General features: G+C 51.7%; 1 protein-coding gene across 4 annotated transcripts in view; it reads left to right on the top strand.

Moving 5' to 3' along the window:
- The window catches only part of LOC144169854 (band 4.1-like protein 4), a 135,415-nt gene that overhangs the window by 80,858 nt on the left and 37,002 nt on the right, over window positions 1–17,555 (top strand). For all 4 annotated transcript variants that reach the window (XM_077699245.1, XM_077699244.1, XM_077699243.1 and 1 more), the window contains exons 3-4: window positions 5,671–5,713; window positions 14,646–14,724. In XM_077699245.1, the coding sequence (XP_077555371.1) occupies window positions 5,671–5,713; window positions 14,646–14,724 (122 nt within the window). The remainder of the gene's footprint in view (window positions 1–5,670; window positions 5,714–14,645; window positions 14,725–17,555) is intronic.

The following is a 17,555-nucleotide window of genomic DNA, read 5'->3' on the forward strand; positions in this document are numbered from 1 at the left end:
ATTGGTCCTTCCGTGGACATAAACAGGTTAATGATGATTACGGTGGTAGTGGGGATGGTGGCACTGCTGATGATGATTATGATGATGAGCATGACGGTCTCCGAGCTGACGCAGGGCAAGAACTCTTTTCCTCGTATTTTCATCGCAGGAAATCGGCACAAGTACCATAACTTTTCAACCGAAGTCCTCTTCAGTTCAAGGGTATCATTTGTTCGGACAGTTTGTCTATGTTTATGCGTTGCCTTTTGCCATCTATACAGCCTGTTCCAGAAGAGGCTTTGTGTACGTGACTCCTCCTCACTCTCTCTATCTCTCTGCTGCAGCTGCTGATGAAGTAACAGTTGAGACACGGCCGCTGGATGGAACTCTTTCATCCAGTGGCCGTGGTTGAGCAACCTGCCATTCCTTCCTTCGCTCTGTACTTAAAAGGGCTTCGGGGTGTGTATAAGAGGCCAAATCCGTGTAATTTTTCAAGCCTTACACGGAAAACCTCCCCCGGGTCTCGCAGCTTCTTTGTGTGGCTGGCGTGCCGCGTCGAGACGCTTCCACGGAGGCTTAACGCCCTCAACTCTCCGTGACATGGCGGAAACCCCAGCCGACTGAGCGACTTCGGTCTCTCTTACAACGGCGACCACGCCAACACCACCTCCAACGTAACGAGGCCCTCGGTACGTCCAGAGTTAGCGTCAAAAGATGCGATCGCCACTTAGCTGAAAGTATGGAATGAAGAATGGAAAAAAAAAAGAGAGAGCGCGTGGACTCGTGGAAGTTGAGGATGATCGACTCGTTCGACGAGAAACAACGTGGACTGTGGAATCCGCCGGCACACCTTGGCACCTATGGAACGTTGTGCAGACAGAGATTGCGTCACGTGACAGGCACCGATCAATCTCGCTTATACGGCCGCGTGTACAGAGAGCGAGACGCGGCGTCCTTCCCAGTGGCAGGAGGCAGCAAAGGGGCCTCCTCTTCTTCAATAGGGCGCCCTTTTGCCGAACTACCTGCGCGCGCACACGGCGCGCAATCACCGAGGCGGACGCCTTTGTGCAACTTGCCAGCCCCGTCGCGTCGACGTTCCTCGCGAGCACGGAGGCTCTTGAGCAACGCTGCCGCAGGATGTGAGAAGCCGGAGGAGGAGGAGGAGGAGGCGTTAGCGCGCGAGCAACGCCGCTAACACGGCGCCCGCGTCGGAGCCCCTCGAGGGGAGGTCAACTCTGCCGGTGTGCACACCGATACGCGTATTGAGACGGGGCGAATCATTGCAATTTGCCTTGCCTCTTCGTTCCCGGTGCGTTCCCACTCGCGCGGCTCGCACTCGAACGTGGTGTTTCTAATGGCGTCCATTAAATGCAAATGCGCGTGGCGTGTTTGCCCAACTGTGGTCGAGGGGCCCCAGCTCTCCGCGTGCGCGTTTCAGGGGCGCTTGGAGACGAAAGCCAACCAGCCTTCCGCGCTGCGCCGCGCCTTGGGCTTCGACGTTGTCGTTTACGAGAAGCAATTTTGACGAGTCGTGCGTGGGCCGTAGCTAGCGTGGCGTGCCTGAGCTGGCATAACGAACGGCTCGCAGCCGAGGGCACGCGAGTGGTTGCACGTACAAGTGGCAGCTGTTAGTAAGGCGACGAGTTATACATTACCCTTCCGGTGGGCAGCGGACATATTGCTGCGTTTCGCCACTGTTTCCTGAGAAATGAAACAAAGTTGCGCTTTTTTTTTCTTCACACAGAGCATGTACGCAATGCAGTGAAGTATGCTTTTGCGCAACACTTCGGTTTGCGCGAGTTAATCGTATTCAACGCATTTCGCGCCGGGGAAGGTTCGAAGCCATAAATCATACTCACCGTTTCTGACGGTATGTTACGGTAGGAAGTGTAAAGACAGGCCCCTGCCAAGGCCGTCTGGATCCTTGACCAATTATTCGCCGCTGCACCGCGGCCTTCACAGAGTGCGCTAATGAATGTCCGCCTCTAACGATTTTCTCTTTTTATTGTTCGACGAACAAGATACGGGCTGGAAGGTTGAAGAGTGTGTGGAAAACGTGCCGGGTGGTTCTCCGCGCTGTGCACATTTGGCATGAGCGCCTGCACGCCGAAAATAGGCGTAGCTACCTGTGAAGGGAGCAGCACCGTACTTCTCGTCATGTAAGCCGCTGCGGCTTAGCCTGTATATTCACGTGTGCCGTCGTAGCTATTCTTTGTCTGCTTTTCTTTCAACTTACGGTTTGGCAAATACGATATGGCGGCAAGGTTGGCATTTAGAGAGAAGGGCTTACCGGAACATCCGTCGAAATTCTTGGCAGCTCTGTCGTCTTCGTCCATGCAGGCAAACACAACGACAACAGCAGCAAAGAAAGCATTGGTTGCTTACTGGCTGGCTTTGCAGCAAGTGTCTTCGAAAGTCTATAGCCTTCGGCCGCCCGCCACGTAACGTCCTTACCGCTCTCCCACCACTCCCCTCTCTTGATTTGATTGATTGCGGGGTTTAACGCGCCGACGCAACGCAGGCGATGAGGCGCGCCGTAGTGGAGGGCTCCGGATTAATTTTGACCACCTGGGGTTCTCTAACGTGCGCCTAAATCTCGTACACACGGACGTTTTTGCTTTTCGCCTCCATCAGAAAAGCGGCCGCCGCGGCCGGGAATTGAACCCGCGACCTCGTGCTCAGCAGCGCAACGCCTTAGCCACTGAGCCACCGCGGCGGGTACTCCCCTCTCTCTCCTCCCATCATGCATGCAGTGGAGGCCAATTCAGTTCAAATTTTCCGCTTTCGCACTGCTCGCACACCATCAGTTGGGACACTTTGTTGCTGCTACTGGAACGGCGCTAGTCGGCATCTTTTACTTTAGTATTTGTTAGTGTCTTGTCTCGCCTCTCTACGACACCGTTTTCAACGCGTAGTTTTTTTTTTGTTTTTTTTTTTCACTTACACAAAGGCCAAATTAACGTGTATTCACTCTCCGTTATGTCCTTGTATTTTGCTTTAAATGTGCTTTAGCTTTCTTTTGCGCTGCTGAAATAATGAGGGCATGTGTGAGCCACGCTTTCAGTAGTTTGGAACTCTCTGCTTGTATGTACTCGATGTTCAAGTACTCCCTCAACTGTTGTTAAGGAGAACAAACGCGTTGTGAGGTACAGAAAATTGTCCTGAGGTACCCGAAAGAGGAGCGCGAGATGGGAAAGGGAAACGGCAGCGGAGGAGGGTCGGCCGCTGCCACAAGTTCAGTACCAGCCGCTGGGGAGGTGAACTGCGGGGGCGAGCTGCGAGGGGCTAGGGGGGGAGGCTCCTGGCGACGAGCAGAACGAGCTTCCGAGGGTTTTGTCCAGGGGGGACGGACGGACGGACGGACGGACGGACGGACGGACGGACGGACAGAAGGACGTTATTGAAAAGCGGGATGGCTGTCGCTGCCTCCTACGATTTTTCTTGTCGGATTCTTCGATAGAACGATAGTTATCAGATATCAGTGGGCTCATTTTTTTTTTTTTTGTATCGCAGAATGTGGCCTGTATCCAGCTGTAGCGGAGGATTCGTCCGTACGCGCATGACGCAAACACTCTCCAGCTTAATATAGGGGCAAGAAGCATAGCATGCTCACCTATCTCGCCACTGTCTCTTATGGATCCCGCTAGTGCCGCTAATATAGAGACATTCTTGAGGAGGAGAAGGAGGAGCTTGTCATGACCGTTATATTCTGCGCTCTTCGGGGGAAGAATTATCCCTGATTTCTTTTCTTTGAGTAATGACAGGATTAATCTTATACGGCGACATACTTCGCGAGACGCATGTCTACTATGAACCGGGAACACTATGTCGTTTTTTCACACAAGGGCACATATCTTCATTGTACATACAGTTTTACCGTATAAAGTATACCGTCTCCGCACTCACGCTCTTTCTCTTCTTAGAGCCGTACGTTGCAGTAACCAATAAGTAAATCCTGGTTGTTCTCCTGCTTTCTCTGTAGCTGTATTAACCGTGCATGGTTGCAATCATGGGCACCCAAAAGCAAGCCCGGGCAGTTTGGACCGGCGGTGTCATGATGCGTGCCTGCCGCTCTTTCTCCCGCTCCCCCAGCCCACCACAGCAAGATCGTCAGCTGGTCACAAGCCGTGAATCGCGGTAGCGCGCGCACATGCCATAGGCCGCGCGTGCTGTGGAAGAGCGAGAGGCGTCATCGCCATCATGGCCGAGACCGAAGCACGACCTTGGCGTCGTGTACGGATGAGGCTAGCGCGGCCGCCTCCAACGGTCACCCGCGCGCTGACGCCCTCCTTCGCCGAGCTGCGCGCCTGACGACTGTCCCGTCGCCGTGTCTCGGCGGGTGTCTCTCGGTCTGTCCAGCAGACTGACCAGCGGCGCCGAAGACAGTTTGAGGTCGCGCCGTTTGCGCCCAGCGCGCGCAAACACGCCGTCCGTCACGTCTGGCGCGGCCCTGATCGTCGTCCCACGCGCCCGCGGACCTCCCCGCCGCGCGTCGATGCTCTGTCGCGCGCACGGGGAGGGAGGTCAGCGTTTCCGGATCAGCTGATGGGAGCCGTCGTGCGTCTCGTTATCGAGCACCGCCATCGGCAGCGCAACGGGGCCCGCGTCTGCCCACGCACGACCGACGCCCCCAAAAGGACAAACCGCGCGGCGTGTATGCCACCACACCTCGGAGAGGGTTCGAAGACCGGACTAGCAGTAGATGTCCAGAGACACCACGTTACGGATCTGGTTTTCCTCGCCAAGAGCCTTCACTGACGAAGAAAATCGCAGTCCAGGGGAGGTTTAGCATATCTCGTTCACTAAGGGTGGCGTTGGCTGTGTCTGCCCGTGCGTGGGTACTTTAGTTCGTGTGCACCATGTTTACTATGCTGGACGCACGCCTGACAAGGGACGCAGCGCACTGACTGTGGATTGCGGGGTGAAAGGAAACGGGATGAGAACCAGTCAAGGTTCGAGCTGGCATATCGTGGGAGAACTGAAGATGCTCTTTAGAGGAAGCAGTCTAGCAAGAAGGCTGTGAAACAGGAGAAGCGTTCATTGAAGGTGTCATTGACTGTATACTATATCGTTAACGAAACGGGATGTCCCCACTCCACCTATTTTTTGCAGCGTAAATATATTGCCGAAAAAATAAGTATAGTGCTGATGATCGCGCTCAATCTATATTTATTGCCAACATTTTGACACACCCTCAGTGTTTAATAGCGACGTTCTGACGCCATTCAGACTGTGTTCTGACACACGACCACGTGTGTCACGAGCACGCCATCACTCCGTGCATATGAAAGTTCACAAAGCAACCTTATAGAAATAAAAGCTGTTTTGTGCAAACTGTGTGGTTTGAAAATTGTCGTTTGGAAACAGCATTTCTGTGGTTTATAAATTGTGTGGTTTGGAAATAGCTTTCATATAAATAAAAGCTGTTTGGTGATTGTGTGGTTTGGAAATAGTAGAATATAAACAATTTGAGTTAAAGGTAAAGTAATCGTAGTTGTCAACAATCGACAATGCCAGTTGTTCACTCTTCACTGTTCTACGCCGGCTCTACCACGATCGCGTTAGTCGTGACTGGCGAAATCGGGACTCCCCCTCGCGTCCCTTGCCCGCGGTAAAATTTGTTCCAGAAACCTACTACGTGTTTTCTTCGAACTCGCACTCACTACAGCCTCTATTTTTCTACCTTTTCAGCACTGGCTGGACCCTACCAAGAAGATCCACAAGCAAACTAAAGGTAAGCCGCCTCGAACCCAGCAGTTATATATCGCATAAAAAGCTTATTCGGAAGGCACTCTGCCCCCAAAGTACATCGCTAACAGCTGCACCTATTCTCTGCCCCATATCATTTCTTTTAGTTCACTATTACCGGCATCTCAGCAATTCAGTAAGGCAGACAGTGCATTTTTCTTTCTTGAGAACGCAAGTGTCATATACGTTGACAATAAATTTGTTGGGTCATTGCTGTTCAGTTGAAAGCTTGCAAGTACGTTTCGCATTCAAGCCAATTCGCACGAAAATGTACAACGAGTGTGTTTACGGCTGACCGAGTGGTAACCGAGAGAGTTACCACTCTCCTATCAATGGAATTGAGCGTCGACATCAAAGCGTTTGACGAGTCGTGCGTTTCCTGTGATTGGTACGTCGCAGTGGCGTTCCGTATGTGCCCGGTCGCGCGTACAACGACTACCTAAGAGGGAGTGTTCTCGTCACGGCGTGTACGATGACTGTGTGGCAGATCTATTTTACCATAATATACTACGGGCCGTACCAGAAGCCGCGCCCTATCGATCGAACCCGCGACCTCGAGCTTGGCAGTAAGCAGCGTAACGCCAGCCACTGCGTCGCCACGCTGGATACAGTATTGCTAGCGCGGGTTCCCGCTGAAACTGACACTCATGCGTAATGCGTATGCGGGCTTGAAAACAGGGTTTTGACAGCCGGAACAACTATGCAGGATTGATCAGCGCTGTTTCGTGTTGTTACGCCTACAAAGGCCTTTTCCATCAATGTCAACAAACTGGACTACCTCTTGCTCCGTGTAGCGCAAAAAGGGGCGTGCAAGGGCTAATTTCGCTAATTTCCAAGTACGCGTCTCACACTGGCAGCTCATACAATCGCAGATTGTATCCAGCGTCCGTTTGCTTGGCTGCAAACGCACGCAAAGGACTCGCTGTAGCCTCATTTCTGTTTCGCCTTTGCATTGTATGCTATATAAGCCGCCAGCTTTCGTGTTATAGGACGTCAGGAGAGTGAGTAAGTGAATATTGAGGCGAGGTTCAGGCGCTGATGTTTGGATGCCCGCACGGTTGGAGGCCTCCTGTAGTCAGGAAAGTTCTGGTCCGCGCTGGCTGCCCTGGCCCTCTCCACCAGGCTACGCTGGATTGAGAGGTCGGTGCTGACATTTTGGCCCGCCCACTGCTCGTACGTAGGGTGGTGATTGGGGGTAAGGGATGGGGTGTTGTGACACTCCCACACCATGTGGTACAGGGTGCCAGGTTGGAGACAGACATTACAGGTAGCGTAGTAGAGGGTGGGGTACATGGCATGCAAAAGCGTGGCATCAGGATAGGAGTTCGTCTGAAGTCGGCGAGAGGCAGTCGCCTCGGCTCTGGATAGATGGGGATGTGGTGGTGTGAACTGTCGTAGTTCGTGACGGTACTGCGCTAGAATTTCCGTGCCCTGCGAAAGAGGAATAATCTTGGGAGAGCGAAGAGGCTGCGTGTCTTCGCCTTCTTGAGAAACGGCCCAGAAGACATCTGGTATAGGTGAGAGAGAGGGAAAAACTTCTTTGCTGCCGAGAGAGAGAGAGAGAGAGAGAGAGAGAGAGAGAGAGAGAGAGAGAGAGAGAGAGAGAGAGAGAGAGAGAGAGAGAGAGAGAGAGAGAGAGAGAGAGAGAGAGAGAGAGAGAGAGAGAGAAATAAAGATAGGGGGAGGAATAGGAACCAGAATGGGTGTTGTCCAAATTTCGTCGTTGTGGACCTGTGTTTGCGGTTTAAATTACTTGCCGATGTGCAGCTGGCTTGCCAACACAGGCGAATTGGGAAATGAAAAAAAAAATATTGCAGAACAACAGGAATTACGAGTGCGAGCTTTTTTTAAATCTGAGCGAGATCTTCACGAAAATATCGTTCACCATACCCAAAGCCTTATACTCGTATACGTTCGTCGTGCATATTATCGCCCACGTACGTATACACACATGTATCTGCTGCGCAGCTCACGTTTACGCCGCGTTCATGCACCGGCAGGTGCACTGCAAACGGTCGCCGACTTGGCCTCTCCGTGCGTTGCATACGATCGACGCACGCGTGTATTCTAGGCCGGAGTGTTATCGGGAAAATCTATAGCGAAATGTCCATAAGAGGCAGCACATTACAAGTTTGCGCCTGGATGCCAGTGGGTGCACCTACCTTCCCGTTTTCGATGTGTAAGCAATGTGAATGAATCTATAATGGCCGGCAGAAATACGCGAACAGAAACAGGTCTCGCGCGCTGCCATCTATGGATCAGCGTAATGGTTCGACCTGAGAATAAAAAAGGCTCGCGCGCGGCCATTATGTATCCCGCACACGCACTCGTTTACCGGCGCTTTTGCGCTATCTCCGCGCACGGGCAGCTTATTTGAAACGCGATAAGGCGCCGTGTGTATGAGAACAGTGGGGCATCGTGTTGAAAGTGCTCGGCGAACTTTGGGAGTGCTATAAATGAGCCGCCCTTGATCGTCTCGGAGAGCACAGCGGTCTGTGTCCGCGATGCCTATTTCGCTCTTGCAGGCTGTGTTGATATGTCTCTGACTGCACTGAAGGCCAGTGTAGCATGCACCGATTGTGCACAACTTGCACAGCGCACGTAGTAAGGGCTTGTCGGTCAGGCGTGTATTGCGTGGACGCATCTTTTTTTTCCTTGCTGCAGACAAGAAAGCGCCACACTTTAACCACTTCGCGTATAGTTCAACGCGGATAACTGCCAGAGAACCTATATTCCCCCACTTCAGTTGTATGGAAGCTGGATAGTACTCCTCTTCATGGGCTAAAAGAGTGGCGTGCGTCGTTGAAGGGTGTACGTCAGCCGTGGCACGCTGAGCTCATCGCACGCTCTGAGTAAAGCTTTATGTCGACATGTCTCCAGGCCGCGGCGGCTGCTTTTCTGATGGAAGCAAAAAGCGAGAACGCCCGTGTGTTCAGGATTTCTGCGCACGTTAATTAATTCGGAGCCCTCCACTATACGGCGCGCCTCATTGCCTGTGTAGCGTCGGCGCCTTAAACCTCATAATCAGTCAATCGTAAAAGCTCAAGTTGAGGACACGGATATTCCAACGTGAATTCTTACGTGGCCAAGAGATGAGCATGCCAATCCCCCCGGCGACAGGTGCGGAAAACTAAGTGCCCCATTTTCCATTTTCCTTCGGCCATCCACGAATGCGAGGTTGATTGCCTTTCTTGCATAATGCCAGTCGTGCTCTGGGCTTAGTGAGCGTGTTTCCACAGAACTGTATGGGAGCAGGAAGAAAACCTTGAGGACAAAGCGCATTCAAGAAAGAAAGAGAAACAGCCGTAAACAACCAAATGAAAGGAGGCAATGAGACAGAGTCAGAGGCAGCTAGCTTACTGGCCTCCGAAAGACAAAGCTGAGACGAAAGGAACGCGTCCAGTGTGTGCATACCACCGGTATGCATGTCCTTTCGCGCTCGTTCCGATGAATGAGCAATGATGTGGTGGCCGTCGCGCCCTCCAGCTCAGAACTTTTTGTCCCTCTTTTCGTCACGGTTTTCTGACCACCGCGGGCCTTTTTATCTCTGAAACAAAGAGGGGGGTTTTCGCATACTTCCGTTTTACGGCGCTGTTTATGAATGGGGAAAGTTGTCGAGCTCGTTAGCGGAATTGAAACTCACGGATGCTGAACGAGACTCGTCTTTAGGAGGGTCATCAGCAAGTTCGGCAGGCCCGCCGCGGTGGCTCAGTGGCTAAGGCGTTGCGCTGCTGAGCACGGGGTCGCGGGTTCAATTCCCGGCCGCGGCGGCCGCTTTTCTGATGGAGGCGAAAAGCAAAAACGTCCGTGTATACGAGATTTCGGCGCACGTTAAAGAACCCCAGGTGGTCAAAATTAATCCGGAGCCCTCCACTACGGCGCGCCTCATCGCCTGCGTTGTGTCGGCGCGTTAAACCCTACAATCAATCAGCAAGTTAGGCAGACTGCCCCTGTTGCGTGTTCCCTTTGTTCTCGGGGGAGGTGAAGCGTTGTAGGAAGACGAATGCTACGCACATATTTTCCCACGCTACGCATAAACGGTTTGATTTTCTGATTCCTTCAAACGGAACGCACTGTGTCCGACCTGACAGGTCCGTCGGAGCAGTTTCTTGTCTTCACCAGTGGGCCCTCCACCCGTTATAAACAAGATAGCTCGACACCGCGAAGGGGCCGTGCCGCTCACGGAGTCGTAAAAAAGCCCACGGAGGATGGAGAGAGGGAGGGAGAGAGACAGAGAAGGCCAGTGACCCTCGGCTCCTTCTCAGGACATCACCTGCAAGGAGCCTGTGACTGCCGAAGGGCAGACAGCGCGCAATCGCCGCTTACGAGCTTCCGGAAGACGTCGTTCGGAACGCGGGAGTAATCAAGCGAGGCCAAGCTCGTTCCGCCGACGACACAGTGCCGATTGTCGTTGCCACCGGGACGGCGTTTCTCTTTCGTCACGGCAGCGTGACCAGAAGGGGGCAGACTTCGAAAGAGTGCGTCCGTTTGCCCACCAGGCTTTGGCGCACCCACGGCGCAGACCGCGGCAGACGTGCACGGGGCGATGTCATCTTGATGCACTGCCTGCGAGGCTCAGCGGCACTGTCCGCGTTCCTCATAAGAGACTGTAACGACGGTCTGCGTGGACGGATGGTCCCTCCTGCTCGGCGCGCAGGCGTTGACCCCGATTCACGCAATGCTCGGGTAATCGATGACCGACCCGGACGGCCGATGCTCTCGCGGCGGCGGCGGCATCAGAGAGGGGGCGAGGGAAAGCACGCGTTCGACCGTGAACGTCGCGAGCAACGGCGGCTTTCCTACCGCGCTGTGCTCGCGATGCCCGCTACGCGTTCCTGAGCCGCGCGGCGACGGTAGCCACGCCCTCCTCGTCTGCCGCGGTGCCTCGTCCTGCTTCTAGTACCTGCATCTGAGTTCGAACAAACGGGGACTTTTGTGCGTCGAATGTCTTTGCAGTGTCTTATATCCACTGTCTTCCTTCGTTCGTGGACATTTCTGACGCAGATGTAAAGAATAGAACTACTCATTTGTTATCAGCATACCAATATATATATCTACATGCATACGTACATGCATACGCACATGCATACGCACAGTACGAGGCGTTACATGGGAAGCTTGTCAAGGCGTAGCCTCGTGGTTCCCACATAGGGGATAGCGGATCCCGAGAGAGGTTTGCGAAGAGATTTAAAACAATTCGCGAAGCCCTAAGCATGATACCGCGTTCCTCTGTGCTTTTTTTTTTTTTTTTTTGCTGCCGCGCCATGGCAGCGATTTAAATTATTAACGGTTGATTTAGCTGCAGTGTTGGCTCTTGTGCACAACACTAAAGCTGTGTGAGAAAGCCAGACTCAGGCAGGCTAGTTTACGGGCGCCTTGTTAATAATGTCCTGTATCAACACCCATCTTTGCAATCCCGAAAGCCTCCGCCGCATTCATGGTTAAGGACCTGTGCCCCTGAACAAATCATTTCACGTGTCTTTCGACCATGAACCTACCAGTACAACTTGAAGGTAAACTAATATGCTAATCAGTTTTTTTTTTTCAAACTTATGTAGTCGAGAACATCACCGGTTCTCATCGGTCATGTAATTCATTAAAATATACTACTACTCAGGTGTTTCGCGCACTCGCCAAAGTTTTTAAATTCCATTTTCGTAAAAGCTGCTTCATGAGCTTTTGAATCGAAGCGATCAAATGTAGAATTCTGATATCGTTCTATCGAATGTTTTTAAGTATTAGCACACCATTTATTTTTCTGTTTTGTTGTTTCTGTAGGGATAGCTGTATGTGGAAAGAGACCACAGTTTGGTTCCGTCCGCCGACTAAGCCGGAGACGCCCCTGTAAAGGATGCATTCCTGCAAACATATACATAAGGGAAAGCCAACTGCTGGAACGGGAACGAAATGGGGCTGTTTATAAACCGCGGTGGTGTAAACCGAAAGTTCTAACTCATTGCTGTCGTTCGCAGAGAGAAAAACTTGGAAGGCGTTTGCTGAATATAAACCGAAAGCAGCCACTCACACTGACAATACAACAAAACTGAAACACCGGGGCATGATGGCCCGTAACCGCGTGCGTCACGATGCCTCGATTGTCGCTAAATTTCTCATTGTGCGTTCAGCAGCAGTTTGCGCAGCATCTTTTTTTTCGTTTCCTTCGCCTCCTTACGCCGACATTCCAATATCGAGAAGGCTATAGGTTGAACGTAATAATCTAGATGAAGGTGGCAAAGTCCCCAGGAGCCACCAAATAGCGTCATATAATATAGGAGCAACGGTGGCTGCATTCCTAGCGTAATAAACAAGATAAACAGGGGATGGCAATGGCGGAAGGGAAGCTCAACAAAAAAGAATGAAACAAACAGTGAACCTTAACACAGTATGCGGAGAGATAACGTACCTACATTGTAGACTTTCTTTCAGACTGCACAGCCACACTCAAAATCGGGGATATCACCTCAGATCCCATCACCCCGGGAAGTAGAGGTACACCCCAAGGCTCGGTCCTCTCCCCGCTCCTATTTAAAGGAGCCATGAAGACAAAATACAAGGTTATTTTAATCGAAAGATTTCGTGTTTTATAGTGCTTCCAGTGCTTGTCTGGATGCAAACGATGCTTTATTCACTGGCGGAAGGGAAGCTCAACAAAAAAGAATGAAACAGACAGTGAAGTTCAAATTGGGGAAGCGAGAGAGACAGCATCACATCGAGTACATCGCCGAGCCCCTTCTTCCCCCTGGTACCCCACGGGCCCCGCCCAAAAAGTGTTCACTGTACAACGGAAGGATTTTTAGTTTGATATACGTTTGCAGCGTTAACAGTTAGGGCTTCGTTCCCCGAGAGTCGGTCGTCAGTTATCAGAAGCGACCTTTTACAAGACAGCGCCAGGATTGACTGTGAGACGACGTAAACCCGTGAATTGATCTGCGCTGGTTATAGAATGGAACGTTTCCGCGGCGGAGGGGTTGACACGAGAAGAAGCTGTGAATCCATATCGAAAGTGACCTCTCTGGCGTTGGCATTGGCTGTGGGGTTGCGTGGTCGTCGCCGCGGTAGACACGGACAGTGAATGAAGGGGCAAATAATGTGCTCTTTAGAGCCATTGTGTACGTATCGCTCAACCCTAGAATCGTGAAAGAGTAATTTGAAAGCCCGGAAACATTTACGCCATCATTCTACTGAAGTTGAAGTGCGTAGCTGCTTAGCATGTCGTCTGGCAACTGCTTTGAATGCGTAAGCATTTTTATATGTGGCGTCAACGACGAAACCCGCCTGTTTGTCTGCAACGTTTATCATGTTCGCCGCGTACGAAAATGCCATTAATAAATGGTGCTAGGGCCTTTGTACCAGCAATGCACCTGGGTGCAGCTGTGAAGCAGACTTTACAGGTACTCAGTGTATAGCGTTTTGGGTGTTTAATAGTAGAACTTACGGGTAGATCTTATAGTAGGTCTTACGGGGTGTTTAATAGTAGAACCTAGGGCCTTCGTACCTTGATATCGGATAACTTGTTCCCAGCATTGCGTTTATGTAAAGTATGGAAGCAGACTTTAAGGAGACCTGATTGCAGGGAGGATAGGCATTTATCCGAAGGAAGTTAGTGAAATATCACTAACATTTTTTTTTTCGCGTCACAGTTAAGGCGCAAAGCTGGTCACACTAAGTTATTTGTTTATAAAACTCTGTTTCGAAAGCTTATCCCCCAAAATGTGTCGAGTGCGCCAGAGCGAAAACCAGGAGGAGGCCGGTGCATTCACAGGCCGCCTTTGACCGCCTGCGATGTACGCGCGGGCAATGACGGCGATCGTTAGCACCACCGAAGCATAACGTATAGGGCGAAGTTGCTCGGGCGTGTAATCACTACAAAGGGAGGCTGTATAATCACTACAAAGGGATGACATACCAGTGCAGCAACATGCCTTGGTGACTCTTGGTGATGTGCCGCGAGTAATTTTAAATTAAAAATTTACCATCCCTTCCCAAAGAAAGTCGAGAGGAGAGCGAAGCCTTCTGACGTCAAAACTGTGTGGAACGTGTGTCAAAACCGTCGCTGAAAGTGCGTCCAATCGATCGTCAAACCTTCAAAGACTCAAATTGCAAACGAAGGTCGAGCCCACGAGACCGTTCCTTCCTCGCGCAATAAATAAACGCATCTACGAAATATTTAAATGTATACCGATACGTGTTTTATGAGGTAAAGGTATACCGCTGTACCCCTCCTTCATGATTGATGTGTGCATTGTCTTATCTAGAACCGTTCCGTTGTCGGGATTTTTCAGGTCGCCGTTCTGACACAATGGAAGCCAGGTTTTGCGCATGCGTCGTGCATCCCGAGATCTCATCAGAGCTTTTCGGTCGACCAACCGGTCTACAGGAAAAATGATTAGTTTTTTGACAGGACACACACACACACACACACACACACACACACACGCACGCACGCACACACACACGCACGCACACACACACGCACGCACGCACGCACGCACGCACGCACGCGCGCACGCACGCACGCACGCACACGCACACGCACACGCGCACGCACGCAAAACGGGATGACTCGTTGCGTAAAGGCAGCATCTACACACGTGCGCGGTGACGGCTGAGCGGACGCACGCGTGCGCGTGTTGTGCGCTGACCGCGATGAATGACGCGTCCGCACCAGTTCGGCTACGTCAGCCTAATTACTAGTTTCCCGGCCAGCATATCTTATGTCTGCTCCTGCAAATTGCCCGCTTTTTCCGTTAATGTAAGAAACGTAACGAATCCGAACATAGAATGGGGAAGGGCGAGTGACCTTGCAGCCGAATCTGGTAAATCTATTTATACAGGGTCAGGCAGCGTGTGCCAGCAACTTTCTTTTTGTCGCACACGCGTGATGCAGGTGATCACTCCCTCCTTCCTCCTCTTCGCAGGCATGCAGACGTTCACATTCTACTTCGGCGTGAAATTCTACACCCCGGACCCGTGCAAGCTGCTCGAGGAAATCACCAGGTGAGTGCGCCGCCCGGGCTGAATTTCAACTCGTTTGTTTCCACCTGAAAGGCCCGAGGGCATTACAGACTATGTTACACAGCTTCAAGAAAACACAATTAAAGAAACACGCAAATAAAAACAAATTACAGAGGCACAGTAAGTATAAGTGGTATAACGGCGACACAAAATTGCAGTATAGAGAGAATGCAGTCAAAAAGCACAAATGATGCAACAGCATCAAAATACAAGACCACATTTGCAAGGTATGTACTGTGAAATGTGGATGGTTAATTTGTCGTGTAAAAGTTTACGGTCAGCGCACGAGGTTATACTATCGGGTAGATTATTCTAGGGGGTTAGTGCTTGAGGAGGGAAAGAGTTCAGTACTGACGAAGTGCGCCTGTTAAGTCGTGCATGGTGTTGCACGGCTGATACGGGACGAGGTATACGGTGTGGCTGTTTTAAGAAAGGGTGTCGCTACTTCGCGTGATGATAAAACGCACGAAGAAGGCAAGAAGGCACATGTAGGCGTGATATGATCCGGCGTGACTCGAGTGAGTGCAGGATTAAAGATTGGTTTAATGCGGTGACGTTGACGTTGGGGGAGTACTGTGAGCAGACGAAGTGGGCGGCACGATTCTGTATAGTTTCTAATTACTGAGCGAGGTGCGCTTGTGAGGGATGCCAAATTGATGATGCGTGTTCGAGCTTACGTCGCACGAACGTTATGTAGGCTAGTTTCTTGATGTCCGGAGATGCAAGTTTCAGGCTCCGACGCAGGCTTTCCGACCCTTCGGCATCTGGCCGGTCGCGCGCAGCAGCGCGTGCATGCAGAATTCTCCAGGAATGGCGTCCTGATCTCCGGACTACTCTGGAGCGTTCCGGTCTTTGATCTAACGTTATGGAGTCCACACGTCACTGCTCGGTTAGGGCTGGAAGCATTACGCCCACAGTACGTGTAGCATTGCGCTTTGTCCACTGGTGCGTGTGGACGTGCAAAGTATGTAATGGAGTTCAGTTACGTGTTTGCGGACAAATTTCGTAATTTCTTTAGCTACATGTTAACTCTAACTTGTAATTTTACTAAATTATCATTATTTCGCACTTCGTCGGCGAGCTAGCGACGCCTTTACGAATGCAGGACGAATTTTTGGTTACTTGCGGGGGTCGTCGCAGCTCCATTACCGGCGCAGTCCTTGCCGTGGAGGTTCTAAAGGCCGACCTCCATGCAGCGAAATGTCGGCGAAAAGGCGGCGAACGTCGCCCGGCGGCGGCCGCTCTGCCGCCGGCGTCGAAAATACGGCTGTTCTCCGGCGATCTACGCGAGCTAGATGTCGAACGCGCGGCGGCGAACGCGACCGGAAGCGGCAAACTGCATTTTGAGGCCGCAGCCAATCACAGCCTCGTACTTCGTTGTACTTCCTGTCCTGTCTTCCGTCGGCGGCGTTCGCCGTGTCACGTTGCATGGAGGTTGGGTGGACGAAAACTGAGCGGCGCGTCAAACCACGGCGTCCGCCGCGCCAAGTTCGCCGAGAAACTTCGCTGCATGGAGGTCGGCCTTAAACCGTTCCCTCTGTCCATTCCTACCCCGCATGCACTCTCGCAGCAGCGCCTGGGCCGCGTCGACTTTCGAGGGAACCGTATAGCGCGAGCCAATTGTGCCGATTGCAACGCCGGTGGTGATCGTGTGGGCAGGCCATAAGAATCGGGCCAATCATTGTTAAAAAACTCGTGTGCTTTGTGGGCGTCCGCACTTTGCGGCACGTTGAAGCGCAGTGCGCGTTGTTTTGGGTTCGACCGCGTTGCGTGGACTCCGTGCGGGCAGCCAACGATCGTGCCGCTTCGATTCCGAGCGCAAGAAAAAAAAAAAAAAGAGGAGGGGGGGGGGGGGGGGGAGCAAGCTGAAAGCACACATTGTCTTCCTTTGTTACGGCAGTGAGACTAGTCTATAAAGAAGCCATTGAGTGCGGCATATAGCGCCGGGGTATACCTACTCGTCGCGGTGGTCTCCGCTCGGGACTATGAGGCCACGTCTCATGTCGGCACGCGCACAGCGAGACCGCTTTGCGTAAAACACTAAGCCTAATGGCGTAGGGACGGCAGCTAATGGCGCGGCGGCGCTCAACAGCCCTGCTTCTTTATTATGCAGCGTCGGCGGTTTTGCTTTTCTCCAGGAATCGCGATGCTTGTGCTTTTTCGTAGCCTTCCTTCCAAAGCCAGGGATATAAAATGGTGCGCGGTGCAAGAAACCGATGATCACCTGCACGCGCTGCTTAGCACTACTGGCAGTGGAGCAATGCAATTGCTTCGAGATATCAAACATTTCTAGGGACCATAGAGATATATCGCTCTGGATCTTAGTCATTTTCTTATTTGACTTGAAGCCAGAATGAGACGTTGTATATACCACGCATGATAACGAGATGCCGTTGGAGTGGCGTGCACTCATGCGTTCGCACACGTTCGCGTTTGTATCTATATGGTCGTTTGACATGAACAAAAACTACACTCATGATTTCGAGAATGTAAAGAAGTCTGCGGATGAGTTCACTTCAGCCGTTACATTGTTGTGGACGTATTGGTCTGTACATATTGCGAGTGGGAAAGCCAAATCAGGTCAAATTATGGGGTGGCATTACAGCTGAATTTCGTTTAGAACCAGTGCACACGTTTCTGTACCGTTTTAGGCCGCTGAGATAATTGAATCACCCGACAGCAGTGTCCCTAGTGTTGTATACAGGCAAAGGAGAACTAAGTTTACTCTTCAATTGCCGACTACATACCGGAAATTGAGGGAGACAAAGATAAACGTTTATTCGAGCAAACGGTCATGGTTGAGCCGCCACTCG

This window comes from Haemaphysalis longicornis, unplaced genomic scaffold (assembly GCF_048455015.1).
Source record: "Haemaphysalis longicornis isolate Haplotype H1 unplaced genomic scaffold, Haemaphysalis longicornis Haplotype H1 scaffold_2, whole genome shotgun sequence".
Taxonomy (NCBI): Eukaryota; Metazoa; Arthropoda; class Arachnida; order Ixodida; family Ixodidae; genus Haemaphysalis; species Haemaphysalis longicornis.